This window comes from Sminthopsis crassicaudata, chromosome 3, assembly GCF_048593235.1.
Source record: "Sminthopsis crassicaudata isolate SCR6 chromosome 3, ASM4859323v1, whole genome shotgun sequence".
Classification (NCBI taxonomy): domain Eukaryota; kingdom Metazoa; phylum Chordata; class Mammalia; order Dasyuromorphia; family Dasyuridae; genus Sminthopsis; species Sminthopsis crassicaudata.
In genome coordinates, this window is record NC_133619.1 from 83,338,454 (window position 1) to 83,354,446 (window position 15,993).

General features: G+C 38.5%; 1 protein-coding gene across 3 annotated transcripts; it reads right to left on the reverse strand.

Annotated features, from left to right (window-relative positions):
- Positions 1-413: 413 nt before the first annotated feature.
- On the reverse strand, positions 414-14,913 carry BZW1 (basic leucine zipper and W2 domains 1). 3 transcript variants are annotated; one of them, XM_074299102.1, is made up of 12 exons: positions 14,717-14,913; positions 13,476-13,549; positions 10,776-10,952; positions 9,345-9,439; positions 8,560-8,625; positions 7,868-8,003; positions 7,539-7,648; positions 7,228-7,398; positions 5,989-6,135; positions 5,403-5,541; positions 2,359-2,481; positions 414-2,191 (listed from the first exon to the last, which is right to left on the reverse strand). In XM_074299102.1, exons 2-12 carry the CDS (start codon positions 13,537-13,539, stop codon positions 2,160-2,162), a joined length of 1,260 nt encoding a protein of 419 aa, XP_074155203.1. In that variant the 5' UTR covers positions 13,540-13,549; positions 14,717-14,913; the 3' UTR covers positions 414-2,159. The 3 variants fall into 3 exon arrangements, with proteins under 3 accessions (XP_074155203.1, XP_074155205.1, XP_074155202.1); XM_074299104.1 differs by having other exon boundaries at positions 14,530-14,727; XM_074299101.1 differs by lacking the exon at positions 14,717-14,913 and adding an exon at positions 14,217-14,385.
- Positions 14,914-15,993: the final 1,080 nt, after the last annotated feature.

Genomic DNA, 15,993 nt, shown 5'->3' on the forward strand with positions numbered 1-15,993 from the left:
AAATCATCATTTAAACTCATTGGCTTTGGAAATGGTCCATATATTATAATAACTTTAATGAATCCCTTACTATGCCATTAGTAGTACTTCTGTGATCAGGGAAGAGACAGCTTGGAAAGTCATTCCCACTCATACACACATACCCCCTTTTTAAATGTACACAGTATGCAACTAAATAATTTTAAGTAGTTTTGATTGTATTGTAGTTACATGCAATTTCACTGTGGCGGTAAGTTATTCTAGCTCACATAGATCAGTCCTCTAGGTACTTTGGGACATACTCAGATGAAAGTTAGCATTTACATTAGTTACGAATTGCAATGACAGTTTCAATGTGTTATACAATGCCAGTCATTTAGGCATGGATGTTTTTCAAGTTCCAACTGAACAAAAACGGATCTATTAAACCTAAGTTTAAGGATGGCCTTTATTTTTTAAAAAAGTCTTTAGGACTACAAATTACAAAGGAAGCAGATCACTACAGTAGAAACCTATTAGATACATAATATCTATGTATGAAAACTTTTAACATACACTCCACTCACAAGACTATCAGTTATAATGCTCTTCCTTATAAGGCTATTATACTTTCAAATTATATTACACTTCATTTCTTCAAGGTGTATCTTTAATTTTAAACACCAAATTCTTGGCTCTTAATGGCACATGCTAAGATAGGGCATATTTCACTGACGTCCTGGTGACAGTTTCCAGCTTTGGTGAAGAGTTAAGAACACCTTATTTCATAATGGTCACTTTAAATATTTTTCCCTACCACAAAATTTAGCTGCCAAAAATGAGGCAACAATTACCTACTCATCTTCTAATGGCTATGCTATGTGAGAAGGCAAATTATCAGCAAAGAGAAAGTAAAAAGGTTAAGCCATCAGAATAAAAAGAAAAGCTGGAAAGGAAACTTTTTTGGCTTGTGGCAATAAGAACATGGCAACTGGGGTAGATATTAGGCAAATGCTCAAGTCATCCCTGTATATATTAATGAAGACAGTCCAATATGGCCAAGTGGTATCACATCATTGCATTTCAATACAACAGGGTGACTCTACGCCAATAGGACAGATTTGACAAGGTTAGGCTTGGAGTCCCAAAAAGGATCTTTGTAATCTATAATACACTGGTCACTTAACATATTAAACAATTTTGCTGAATTTAGAATATTTGTTACTTCCTCGCATGCACTCCCCTTTAATGATTCCTATCGTAAGAACTTAAGGTTCTCCAGAGTGCAAGAAATCGTAAATGACAATGCTGTTTTAATGAGACATTTGTAAGTAGACCTGGAGATGGTGGCACAACAGATGCTCACCTACTTTTACTGGCTAAAACACTGAATGCATAAAAGTATACAATGGAGAGATCTTCGGTTTTTTCTTTTCACCTCCCTTGGTCACTTGTACTGCCTTCATTTTTCTGAATTGCTTCTCACCAATTCCTTCACTTACAAGTGAGAAACTAGGGAACAAAGGTAATAGAAACTTTAGCTGTAGCTACTTGGAAACCCTTTTTACTTAAACTTTTAAAATGCCAAAAAATAAGTGTCAACAAAAATATTCTTCAGTAATATTAACAAGTGAGCTAATTACTTTAAAATCAATGTTCAGAAATTAACCCTTGAGGTTGTAGTATGAGATTATCATCTGATGAACGGGGCTCTGAACACCATTTAATGCTGCCTTTTCATTTCATACCAAATTATCACACAAGTCATTTGCCTTTTGACTTTGGATACTTGTACAGTTTAATTTGCAAACAGAATTTCCATAACAAATTGTTTTTAACCAAATCATGTCTTGTAAACTGTTTATAGAAAACCCAGGGATAAAATGAACTGTTCATTGTGGAAGGCCTTAAATTACATTATTACAGTAGAAAATACAGGAGGTAGAAGATAACTGAAAAGACTAATGCAACATTAGATTCAAATCTATAGCTCCTGTAGCTACTTAAAACATGGTTTTAAAAACTAAACCCAACATTTTTCAGTAACCATAGAAAACAGTTAAAATAAATTTGCCATGAAAGCCCTTATATCATGCTTGATACAGGGAGGTAGGAAGATGTAAGAACCAGAAGGACACATGAGACATGACATTTTATCTACAACTCCTGTTTGCTTTACTGAGCTTGTAGTTTTTCACAATTCAGTCGCCTTCTTCCGCTTCAGACTCAGATTCTGGGGGGGGGAAAGGTCAAAAAAATTCACATCAGAGACATGCCAGTGTAACAACAACAAAGCAAAAACACATTTTCATTCTGTACATCTATAAAAAGTAACAGGTACTTTTTAGCTAATAACAATTTACTGGAAATAATAAATTGCCTTAGAGATGATTAACTTACCTTCTTCTGCATTCTTGAGCCACTCTACAAATTTTTTCATTTGCTCAAGAAAGACACTTTTCCCCTTTGCAACATGTGCATCTTTATACCACTTCAAAATGGGCTCTTCACTCAGGACTTCAGCTATAAAGGAGACCAAATTAATTATAGTCAGTTACCCTGAACACTTTTTTCTTTGTGGATTTTCAGGTTTTTGTGTATTGACATTTATCTTACTATCTTGTTAGCCATTAAATATAGGAGGCTAAGTAATTCTAAGTTCACTGTACTCCAGGGTTCAAATTGCAAGTAAAGATCTCTATAAGAATAAAAACTGGGGTAGGGCGGGGAAAGATATCTACTTCCAAGTGCCAACAATTAAGAAAGCTAAGTTATTTTTACTGCACAAAATTTTATACATGATTAGAACAGGCTATGTGTGTGTGTATGGGGGGAGGGAAGGGAGGAAAAGAGGATCAGATGATGGTATGATGGTACTAAAATGACTCAACAGCTAGGTGGTGCCCTTGTGTGACTCTAGACAAGTCACTTAATCCATTTCCATTTTTACCTCAGGCTCAGAAGTAAATGGCAAACTGCTCCAATATCTGACAAAAAAAAAAATCCCAATGGGGTCCCCAAAAGTAGGACATAAACTGAAAGAACTGAACAATTGTGACTGATTTCCTTTTAGTGGTCCTTATTTGAATTCAGGCAGCATATTTCCATTAGCTAACTTTCAATCCCTACAAAGATCTGTTACTGATTAGGTTTGATATAAAAGGCAAACCCTAATCTTCTGAATTATAGGAATATTTAGACAAATTTCTGTTGTTGCATGAAAACACTGGGCTGTTGGATTGAATTACTTCCAAAGGGGACCTTCAACTGGTGATCCTGTAATCAAGTCTGTTTCGACTAATTCTGCTTCTGATCTTAAAGAAAAAAATCTTCCACAATCAAGAGATACTAACTTGGTTTTCTTTCTTTCTTTTGTTATTTGCTTTTTATTTTGTTTTCTTTCATTTTTCTCAATTCCACTGGCTTCTTAAATTGTGGTGTTTTTTTAAACTAAATATGGGGGGGGGGTCATGAAATTATAATTTTAATTAGTAAATGTTACATACCTGTATACTTAAAATCATAAAAACTTCTTGGGCAAAAAGGCATTGAGTGGAAAAAAAATTCAAGAAGTTCTGCCATAGACAACAAACTTGCTTTCTATAGAGGACTGAACCTCTGAAAAGGTGTACTTGCATCAGACAGCAGAGCACTTAAGGCTAATTACCTATTTACTGTGAGATAATAGCTTTGTACTCTCCTTTTCCTTTTTCTTGTACAACATATTTGTGGAAATATGTATAGAAGAATTGCACATATTTAACAGATATTGAATTACTTGTTATCCAAGGGAGAGGGTGGGAGGAAAGGAGGGAAAAATTTGGAACAAAAGGTTTTGCAAGGGTGAATATTGAAAATTATCCATGCATGTTTTTTATTAATTTTATAATTATCCATTTTTGACAGTATATATGCATGAGTAATTTTTTTTTGTAACATTATCCCTTGTATTCATTTTTCCAGATTTCCCCCTCCCTCCCTCTCCTAGAGGACAGGCAATCTCATACATTTTACATGTGTTACAGTATAACCTAGATATGTGTGTAAATATAACTTTCTTGTTGCACATTAAGTATTGGATGTAGTAGTGCTAATATTTTACATTCAATTCTACTAGCTTGTTTTTCAGGACTTACAAATTTTTAATACTGGTCTTAGGTTCTCGATTTATATAGATCATAAATCTTTTCCTTGCAATAATTTCCTGGATTTTTTTTTTTTTTTTTTTTGCTTCTTAACTAACCTATTGTATTTTCCAGGAATACTTCCAAAGTCAGCATTTTACCCTTTTTCTAATTTTCTTTCAGTGTGTTTACCATTAATTTTGACCATTTCTTGGGAATATTTTTTGATTCTTTTAAAACATTAAAAAAAAAACTTTCTATTTACAAGATATATGCATGGGCAATTTTTCAGCGTTGATCCTTGCAAAACCTTCTGTTCCAACTTTGTTCACCAAGCTCATTTACCCAATGAACTACCATGTGGTAGTTATTTTATCATGCAAACAATAAAGGCATAAATTTAACAGGCCCTTGTTTTTTGTTGGTTGGGGTCATGAGGTTTCAGTGACTTGCTCAGTGTCTGAAATCCTATTTAAACTCTGGTCCTCCTGACTTCAGGATTAGTGCTCTATCCACTATACCATCTAGATGTCAGCCCTCTGCACCTCCTCCCCCTTGGTATTCTTAGCACTAAGCAATACTGGGCACAACAAAGTAGTTATTTCATAAATGTTTAATGACTTACTGTACAGGTTTCATTGGACAATCCTCTAATGATTCCCCCCCATTTCTAGTTGTAAGACCTATCTATGACTGAGAAATCAGGAGGTTCAATTTTATAATCTCTAAGGGTCTCTTTTCAGTTCTTAATCTCAGATCCTGAGAATTTATAGGGAACTTAGTTCTAAAGGAAAGAGCATTAGTACACAAGTAAGCAGTTCATAGAGTTTCTCATTCAAATTATGATTTAACAAAATATTTACAAACTTTTAAACACTCTTATCACAGAATCAAGAAGTAGCCAAGACCTGGGGCAGGGCAGGACCTCTGGGCTCATGTTTGCTATATGACCCCAAACAAGGTCATTTAACCTCAGTGCCCTGGGATTACTTTAAAACTCTTTAAAATTGCAGAAAAGGTGCCAATGTGAATGGCGAGGGGGAAAGTTAAAGGTGAATTTTTGAGTACAATCTCATTTATAGGATTCTAGAGTTAAAGTCAATCTATCTAGTTGGAACTCCCCTCAATTAACAGAGAAGGAAACAAATCTGGAGGAGAGAAATCATTTGTATAATTTCATGAGGGCAGAAATGGCTGAGCTGGTAGAGTTGAACCTAAGTCCTGACTCAGATGGGGTTCAAAATCCCCCCCCCATACACACACACACACACACACACACACAGACAGACAGACATATAAATTCACAAAATCTTAAATTACCTTTATAAAAAAGCACCACAATTTTCTGGAAGGCTTTCATGAAGTGAATGTTGTCATAACAGTACTCCTGAATCTTCAGTAACAGAGTCAGCTCAGACTGACCTTGAGTAGTAAAGGCAGCAAGTAGAGGGCTATATTGCTTTAAAAGGAGAGAAAAGTTATCATAAAGATTCCATGATAAGTTTCTTGTTAAGTTATAATTCAGTGATTATGTGACTTTTAAAAAGTCAAGAGAAATAAATTTGCCATTTTGCAGTACTAGAATCCAAAAAAGAAAAATTACATATATTCAAAGTATGCTAAGTAAACTTAAAATAATACAATTTCAAACATTAACAACTGCCAGATATTTCATTAATAATTCCCAATAAGTGTGCAAATAAAAAAGTTCTAACCTTTTCCACAGCAGTTCATTTAACTTTTTTTTTTTTGGGGGGGGGGGGAGGGGAAGAGAGAAGGGTACAATTAAATCAAATTCCAAAACAAACTCAGTTGGAAGGGGTGAGGTCATCTAAGCCAATGAGAAAATGTCTTACAAAAAAGTGGCATAAAAAATAATGCCTTTAAAAAAGTTTTAAGTCAATACCTTCAAATGCTTGATGGCTTGCTCTGCTACCAGCTCCTCCTTTTTGTTCCATTCCACAGTGCTCATTACACTTGACCAGACTATGCCTATAACGATCTGTTCTGGGATATTGTTTTTCTTCATCTCCTCCTTGACATACAAAATTATCTGCAAAAGTATCCTAAGTTCAGTAGGAGAAATCAGTTCTGGCCCTTTCATATTTGTAGCTTAAAGCTGCATATCTAAGTCAATGAGGATTTTCTGTTTTCCAGACGAATGCCAGTTTTTCTCTCTCACCCCACCCCATATAATTTTGAAGTTAGAAGATCATTTAGTCCAACACCTGTCAAATATTGACAACACCTCTAAATATTAGGAGGAAACTTCAGAGTTTCAGAGTCAAGTTATTTGAAGTTTTATTACAATAAGTAGAAAAGCCATGAGTATACCAATCATATAATCCATTTTCTATTATGATTCTAGTAATAGCAATATTGTATGATCAACTTTGAATGACTTAGCTGTTTTAAGCAACACGATGATCCAAAGGAATAATGAAAAATGCTATCCCATCTCCAAAAAAATAAGTGTGACTGCAGATTGAACATACTAATTTTTTTTTTGCTTTTCTTCCCTCTTGCATGTGTTTTCTTTCACAACATGATTAACATGGAAATACATTTTACATGACTGCACATGTATAATCTCCATAAAAATGCTTGCCTTCTCCACGGGGGTGGGGCAACAAAAGGGAGAAAGAGAATTTGGAACTCAAAAATTAAAAAAAATTTTTTTAAAAAAACATATTAACAGGGAAAAAAATAAAAATAAAACGCAAAAAAAATGTTCTGTTAGAATTGTAAAGTTCACATTGGCCCTCAGAAAGACACTAAAACTCACTCAATTCTTAATTACTTAAGCTAAAAGGACTCATCATCATCATCATCATAACAAGGATAGTAGCTGACTACTGAAGTGATAGATACAATCATGGAACAAAGTGCAGAATTCCTTAATGTTGTCAAGGAATTCTTCTACCAGTGAAAATGGAATGCTTGGCAGAGAAGAGTGAAATTGTAAGAGGGGCTTGTAGGACATTTCTTTAAAAAAAAAAAAAAAAAAAAAAAGGGGGGGGGGAGAAGAGTATAAAAAAGCAGAAAAAGTTAGAAGAAATATATTTATAAAAACCAAGAACTACCAAAATTAAAGCTACAACCTTCTGAAGGCAAAATAAAATGAATGACTCAAAAGATAACTTACATCCTTAAATGGATCACCACGTGACATTTGTTCTTGAAGTTCTTTCTGTAGCTCTTTTCGAGCTCCTATGGTTTGCTGGTTCCGAACATACTCAGAAAGTTCTTTTAGACCTGCTTCGGTAAAATATTTTGTGAAGTGCTCAACACTTTGTTTGTTAGCAGGAAAAAGTTCCTGAAATGAAATATCAGATGAGCTATTAGTTTTTCTGAATTTGCTTCCTAAGACTAATAAGAGAAAAAACAAACAAAAACAACAAAAACCAACTTCATGCTGATTTTTATTCATTCGAAAATAAGGACAAATCCATATACCATCAGTCTGTTGTCCATGCTGACTTTTCGAAGACTAGCAGCTACTGCATTGATATCTTTTTCATTTATCCATGATTTAAACAGCTTTACAGCAAAGGCCGCTGAAACGCCTGAAGAATCAGAGAATTTTTTTTGTTAAAAAACAGCTTATTCCTTAAACTAAAGGTCAAAGCATAAGATTTCAACAGAGCAGAAACAAGTAAAGCATGAAAACTATTAAAAATTCACTCAAAAACATAAAAATCCTAAAACTAGCTGACATCTATTTCTCTCCCATAAACCTCCAAATTTTGAGTCAATGAAAAGACAATTGACAAAAATAAAATTACCTTCTTTAACCAAATTCTCATTATAAAGGCTGTTAAGAATGGATGCATTAAGTGTCCCATTGGCCAGAAGAACCCCAGTCAACATGGCCAGTTTGTTCCTCTCAGACTCTGAAAAACCCTTTAAGAATAGCAGCAGCTGTAAGAATAAATGATAAGTATTAAAAACCAGAAATAGTACAATTACATTATTTGAAATGGAGGTGGGGTTATTTGTTAAATGCACAATAGTAAGATTTGTGACTAAGTCTGAAGAACTTTCCTTACAGTACCATTAAGTATTAAGTTTGAGTCTCCAAGGTTCTATTGGTTCTCATTAAAATTTTTAACCAAAGCTTACCCAGACTTTCATTCCCTTTCTTTTAATTCTACATAGTTTGAAACATTTAACAAGAGCAAAATTATATTTAAAAGAGATACAAATAATTAAAAATTTGATACTTAAGTAGCACATATGTAGACAACAAATAATTTTTTTCCTGGTTGGTTGTCTTCCTTCACTAATAAATTTTTAAAACTTAAACTAGTTGCAAGTTCTGACACAATTCAAACACCAAATAAGATCCCTAAAACTAAGAATTTCAGCACTGAAGGGATAAATTGAAATATAAAAGAAATTTCATTATCTGAAAGAAAGTATTAAAATACTTGCTGAGTCACAAAAAATACTTTCACATCAAAACTGCTCCTTGTACCTTTTTAACTTCATCCTCAAATCCCTTTTCAAGGTATTTGTATCGCCTGATTAACTTGTTGAATACCTATGATGAAAATCAGTTAGATTAGTATATACATATTTTTATAAATACCAACACGTACAGGAATACTGTCTTTTGTCCCCTACCTACTAGTTTTTAATGGCACCACAGAATTGGAAGAGATTAAAAACAATTATTGGATTTGCAGCTAAAATTTTATTGGCTCAAGTAGAATTGATGAACAAATTCCTTCTACTACTAAGATAGTTAGCAGCTGCTCTGTTTGCCTGTAGTACTGAGAGTTAACTTTTTGTGACTTGTCTTGGGGGTCACAGCCAGTATTTGAACCCAAGTCCTCTTCTTCCTAAGCCCAAAGGTTCAGCTCTCTATTCATTAGATCAAAATGCTTCCAAAAATAAAGATGAAAATAGTTATATGCAGAATAATCCCACCCAGAAAAATAACACTTAGGAGGAAACTGGGGGGAAGGCAAGAAGGGATTATTCCAGAGTGAAAAGGAACAGCATAGTTCCTACTATTATTATATTAATTTATCATTGTGTTATTTAAGTATTTAAATGCATTTATTTAAGTATTATTTAATACTTAATGCATTATTTAAGAGTTTGATATTTTTTGAAAGTAAAAACTGATACTAATTTGGCATTGGGAAACTATGTGCAAACCTCTTTACAACTTCTCAAAAATTGGAAATTCATTCAGTGTGAACTAGACTTAGTATAACAACTTAACCTGTGAGTTTATAGTAGGAAAGCTCCTACCTGAGCAAAGGCTTGCATGGTCTCTAGGTCTTCTTGTGCTGCAAATACACAGACATCTGTACGCATCATGTCATCTGCCAGTGTACCACCTGGGGCTGAGATGTAGGCAACAAAAATATCATTTTGGTAACCCAAATAAAGGTTAAAGTGACTTTACACAACATTTAAAAAATTATTTTAAAGGGCAGTAATAAAAACGTAAGGGGGAAAAGAAAAGTTGCAAAACTATGATAAAAGTATGGTTATCAACAGTCACACTGAGCTCAAATTTGGACAGTTAGAATGTAAACGGATTAGTAGGAAAAAGCTCAGCAGAATCTATGCAATTCTAATTTTGACACAGCCAGATTAGTAAGAAAAGGCATCAATAAAAGGGATAGATTTCTTTAAGTAACACAACTTTTACAAACTAAAAATGTTGTCATTTAAAAACTTTTTAGGGTAATTCAAATATTAATTACCCTGGACCTTTAAAATTTGAGCATGAAACCTGAAGGAATAATTTTACATTAATCCTAGAAATTTTATGAAGGTGACTAAAGTACCCTGAAAAGTTTGTATATTAATTAAAAACTAATTATTAAAAATCTTGGTTATGCCTTCAGAGTTGACAAGTGTTATTTTTAATGAAATTTAAAAATAACCACCCACAAAAATCATTATTAACCCCAAACCCACATCCACTGGCATTTTATACCAAAAAACTGACCAAGTTTACACTGGTTTTGTAATCCTTTTTATAGATTTTTATTGTTGACCAATAGTAGGTAACCATATACAGAAACAGCATGGAAGTAATACAAAGTACTGAATAACAAGTAACTGATTTTACTAAAATAAAAAAAGATGAGAATTTTTTTTAAATGCAGAATGAATCGGCTACTTTTCCAGATTAAAGTTGAAAATATTAATTTGAGACATTTGGTAAAGAATTAACTACCAAATGCCTGAAGTAAACATGAAATAGACCAGTTCTTATCATTAAGGAAGAAAAAAAACCAGGTAGTTTACTATGCCTGGGTGTGGGGCACAATTAGTGAACTCAGCCAGTGTTTAGTGAAGAAAAGGCATTAATGATTACAATTTAAAAATCACTACAAATCATAACAATTCAACAAGGCATAAAGTACTAGATTTAAAGTCAGGAAGATCATCTGAATGAATCCCATGTACTGTGCACTCACCTTCAGTTTTCTTATCTGTAAAAATGCAGAGACTTAAAAGTATTTTATAAATTTCATCTATGACTGTTCTGTGTAACTGTTAAAGGACTAGTAAGTCCAAGAATATAGTGGAAAAAAATACAAACATGAAAAGAACAAGGCTAAGCCATGATGGGTTGTTAAAGGCATTAAACAAAGCTGAAATAATCAAACTTCATATTTGGTTATTCAAGTCTATATATTGATGTTGCCCAAGAGAACCACTTACCCAGCATGCCACCAGCCACCAGAATGTCAAAGAGTGTTTCTGCATATCGGCGATAATCAAGTTTTGCCCCAGAAGCATCAAGAAATTTTGCTACTGCTTCCAAATCAGTGCCAGTTTCAGTTAAACCTTGAATAATACAGTCCTGAAACTGAGTAGGGTCAAACCTCTCTTTTTCATCTGAAATAAAAAAAGCACCCAAATTTAGACAAACCCCCCCAAACAAAACAAATGGAGTCCAATATCTTTCTAATATTCCTAACAAGGCTTCAATCTATCCTCATTTTTCCTCCATGGAGCTCAAGACTAAGCGTGTTGTTCCCAGAGCCCATGTCTTTGCCACTAAACCTTCATCTGGGAGGGCTTCAGGTGATCTTATCCTTTTGGTTAAATCCTAAGCTAACTTAGGTAGAAGAGGCAGAATTTCTTAGCTAGGACCAACCTAATTCTGAGAGCTCCACCAAACCACTCCAATTTCTAAAGCATTCATGGCCAATACTATTCATTCAGTATTTATATTCAGCCTTGCATATAAACAGATTAAAAAAACCACACCACCTTTCTCCTCCCATGGCAGAGAATGTAATTTTTCAGCTACTCTCTATTCTAATCTTGACTTTTTTTAAAGCACTGACATTACTCTAAGGCTAAATCTGTTCCAGATAAAATCTGAATAGTATTTTGGGGGAAGAAACCCCATAAACTAAAAACAAAAAAACCACAACCACCTTTTTTCCCCTAATAATTCACTATGGGTACATATAATACACTACACCTTCATGAAGTATGAGACCTGCCAACTGTGCCAGAAGCAAAAGAACTGTATCCTCATCCCCATTCTAGGAATAATATACAATATATCATTCTTCACATAAAGATACTATTCAACTATATAATCAGTTTATTCAATTTGCCTGCTCCTTTCCTTATTATGATGATATTCAACTTCAGGTGTAATTCCTCTTAAACACTTTTTTCTCTGCCCCTTCTCTCTCCTCCCCTGAATTATGAAAAAAGAATGAACTAGAAACATTGATTCTGTTCATGGGATAGACTTTTACAGACCTTAGGTGAGACATAACCCACTTTGGTCTTTCTAGTAAAGCAAAAAGCATCTTTTCACTTGCAGAATTTGCAGTTAACTAAAAATACACACCAAAACCCAAGAAAAATGACTACATCCAGCCTCCCAACAAAGCTCTAGGATCACCCATAGTACTGAACTTAAGTTTTGGGCAAGCCACCTGCTCTACCCTCTGCATGCCTTGATTCTACATCTCTAAAATGGGGATATAACATGCCCTACCTATTTTACAGGTTTATCTGGAGGTTCAAAAAAAAAAAATTTTTTTTAAGGGCTTCAAATTTAGCTAACATTTTTATAATGTTTGCTATGTGCCAGGCACTGGTCTAAGCACTCCACAATCTTATTTGATCCTTACAACAATCATGGAAAGCAGGTAGTATCCCAATTTTACAAATGAGGAAACTTGAGACAAACTTCCTCAAGGACACATAGATGTTAAATGTCTGGGATCACATTTGAACTCAGGTCTTCTAGACTCCTGGCCAGATGTTCTATCCACTTAGTAACCAAACTGGTCTCAAAAAAATTCAGAATTCTATGCCACCAAAGGTCCACTACCACTACTCTATGCTACTAATTGTAACAGTTCCCATTTATATGATACTTTAAGCTTTTCAACGTACCTTATGAATTATTTTGTTTAATTTTTTCATATCAAATGGTAAATGAAGTTCAAGAAAAAGCTCATAATTTATTAAATGAAAATACATCTGTACAATTCTCACTATTTTGAAAGACTTCCCTCTGCATTGGTGGTCTCTCCAAAAACCTATCTTGCTGACCACTCTCAATTGTAGTTTCTTTCAAGGCTCAGCTTATGTGCTACTTCTAGGAAAAGCATCTCCCAATTCCCCTAGTTTCGGGGCTTTTATCTAATAGTAGATAAAACATAAGATTTGAAATCCAGAATGCCTTTCAAACAAATACATGTATATATTTAAGCTTCAAAATTCTATCTTCCTATTAGGCAAGCTCCTTGAAACAATAGTTATATTGGGGAGGAAGGGTGGGGATCTGGCTTTGCATAGTATGTACTTAAAGTGTGGTGGATTGCACAAAAGATAACAATCACCAAAATTACCTGCATACTAGGCATTGAGGTTCTACGAGTCCCCATTTAAAAAAAAAAAAAAAAAAAAAAGGATGTTAACCAACTGATTTTTTAAAAAAAGAACATTAAATAACACCAGGACTATTTCTCCAAAGTCTTTCGGGTGATGATTAATAGCACATTTCATGACTGCATCACAATAGTGGTACCTCCCTAAGAATATGAAATCTACCCCAGAATTTTTACACATTGAGCATCCCACACAAATACTCCATGAAGTTTGAGTAACATTAATGAGCTAAACTTAAATTCTTAGCTAGAAAATACACTTCACAAGGATTTTTAAATACTCAAATTACTAATGGTCAGAAGTTACATCATATGAGAGAAAAGCAGAATGCAAACTCTTTGTAGAAACCTAAAATCTGAAAAAAAATCACACAAACTACAACACTGATTTAATGGGCCAAAAATAACACCCGTATCAAATCTGTAACATGAGAATGGAAAATGTTTAAGCGGACTACAAAAGGCTAAAAACCAGGAACACCTTAATGATACTTACCTCTTTTTCTAGTTTTAAAACGCTGGCCTGATAGCGTTGGCTTTTGCTGCTTTTGATTATTCATAAAAGACACCCTGGTAAAGAGAAACAGGTTCTTCAAAATGACAACCAAGCACTTTCTTTTAAAAACAGGCACCGGTAATTTCTCGCTCTAACCACTAGCGCCTTCAGGGTTGGGGATGCATGCCCACTTCGGAGCTGCCCCGGAGCGAGGCCCTCCGTGGCCGGACTACAAAATAGCGCTTCTGCAGGCTAGCACGCCCGGGCTTCACACATGGGGAGAATGCACAACTTTCGCTTTAGGATTGCCCACTAACTCCAACTCCGGGTAAACAGCCAGGCCGGGGAGGAGAGCCCTCTGACATGGTTCCCCCTCCCCCCCGGCCGCGGGGCGGCCCTGGAGCTCCAAGGGAAGGGATGGACTGGGGCAGATGTGCTCCCCAGCAGCAAGGCCTGCTCGTGATTTCCATCCCACCCCAGGACAGCCCCCTCCGGCCGCGGCAGCTACATGCACGTCCCTCCCCCCCGGAGGGGCTCCGGCCAGAGACCGAGCCATCCTCCTGCTCCTCGCTGCACCCGGGATAGGAAGCCCCCCGCCCCTCGCAGCTCTCCAGACACGGCACGTGTCTGTCGGCCCCTCTCCCGGGCCGTGACACGGGGCGAGGGCTGGGCCGGGGCGGGGGACCCGGTCACCGCCGCGGAGGCGACGCCACTGCCCCCCTCATCCCTTCCCCCACTGACCCCGTAGCCGGCGGCGGCCGCCGCAGCGAGCGGACCACAGGCGCCGAAGCGCTCCGCGCCGGGGCCCCCGCCGCCCCGTACATCCGCCTACCCTCCAGCAGTAGCAGCGGCGGCGGCGGCGGTGGCGGCGGCGGCGGCTCCGGCTCCTCCGCCCCGCCCGCCGGCCCGGAACCCCCCACGCGTACGACACTCAACAGAGGCCGCGGCGGCTTTGTTACCCAGGCCGGTCCCGGGCGGGGTCACACAGCGCGGAGCCAGGCGATGGCGACCAGGCCAGGCTCCGGTCGCCCACTCCTCCCTCTCACCGCCTCACCTTCCCCAGGCACGGCCCCGAATTCAGGTCCCGGCTCGGACCGGGCCTGGCCTCATGCGGTCGCCACCACTACCTACACCACGGCAGGCCGGGCCCTCGCCGCTTTCTCGCCGAGGCACGGAAGGGCCAGGCGGCCTGCCTCCCGCCTCCCAGCCAGCCCCAGCGGCCGAGGACGGCCTCACCTTACCGAATTTAAGGCGGAGAGAAAAGAGCCAGAAATCCCCGAGGTGGCGGTAACTGCGGCGGTGGCTCCTCTGCGACCGGAACTAACGCGAAGAGGAGGGAGGAGGAGGTGCCACCCCCCCTCCTCAGCCCGTCTCATATCGCGAGACCTCTCCCTCTCCCTCTCCCTCCTCCTCCTCCTTCTCCTCTTTCCCCCTCCCACTCAGTAGTCCTTTAGCCCGGTATTTTTCATTCTCAGTGCGGTGGGGGGGCGTGGTTAGAAGGATAAACGTAAAAGGAAGTAAGAAGGCCTTTCTCGTTTTTCTCTACCCCAACCGAATGAAATTCCAACAACATCTCTTCTTCGAATGATCCCTCTTGGCGCTACTGTCCCCCGCGCTTTTACTACAAGCCCTGGGGATTCTGTGCTCGCCCCCACCCCTCCAGGCCGGAGTTCGTTGGACGGGTCCACTTTGGAGCGCCTTGACTCCACCCTCCCCCGCCCTTCCTTGCCCTCCCCCGGCCTGGCACCGGAAGCGGGGTAGCGTGGGCTGCGGGTGTGCGGGGCGGGCTAGGGAGCTGTAGGTACAGACTTCTGCAGGGCGGCCACTTGCTGCTGCTGCTGGGGAGTGGGAGAAGGGAGAAGGACGACGGGGGCCGGGTTTTGGAGCCTGCAGGGGCGTATGGGACGACCCCGGCTCGATGGTGGGCTGCACTTGGCCTATGGCAAACCCGGACGCCGCTGGTGTCCGTTCCTACCCCCTGAGGGGCCAGCGCCTTCCGCCTCCCAGGGCCTCCGAGGCCCCCAGTGGGTAACTTCCACATCTCCCCGTCCGCCGACTCTTAGCGCTGTAGCGGTTACCCGCTCTCCGCCCGTAAAATAACGCGGATTAATCTCCCGGCGCAATCTTCCTTTTTAGAGTTAAGTAAACAGACGCGTTGCCATTTGCCGAGACTGTGAGTCTCCATTTTCTCCTGTGCAGCTGCTGAGCGCCTGTTATGTTCAAGCCGGCCACAAAGGATAACTCGTCCTCTAGGAATCCAGGAAGGAGATTGGAACGAGAAAACTCCCCCCTACCCCACCCCCACCCCCCGAATTAAGCATCTTTAAATAATACCGGCTATAGGACCGGTGATTGGTGCCCTGGACTGGGATAAAGGGACACTGCCCTTAACCTTACAAAATGGCATTAAATGGATTGTCATTTATATAAACTCCCGATTAAGGACATTTTCCTTTTCCTTGGCAGGTCCATACTTGTTTTAGAGCAATCTTAAAGACCTAGAGGGGGACACAAATTT

Coding starts and splice junctions, on each gene's coding strand:
- BZW1 (XM_074299101.1), bottom strand. CDS start 14,299: ATGTACGGGGCGGCGGGGGCCCCGGCGCGGAGCGCTTCGGCGCCTGTG. Junction 5,542..5,988: donor AAGCCATCAAGCATTTGAAG/GTATTGACTTAA, acceptor CTCCTTTTAAAG/CAATATAGCCCTCTACTTGC. Junction 2,482..5,402: donor TGTGGTGCTTTTTTATAAAG/GTAATTTAAGAT, acceptor TCTCCTTTATAG/CTGAAGTCCTGAGTGAAGAG.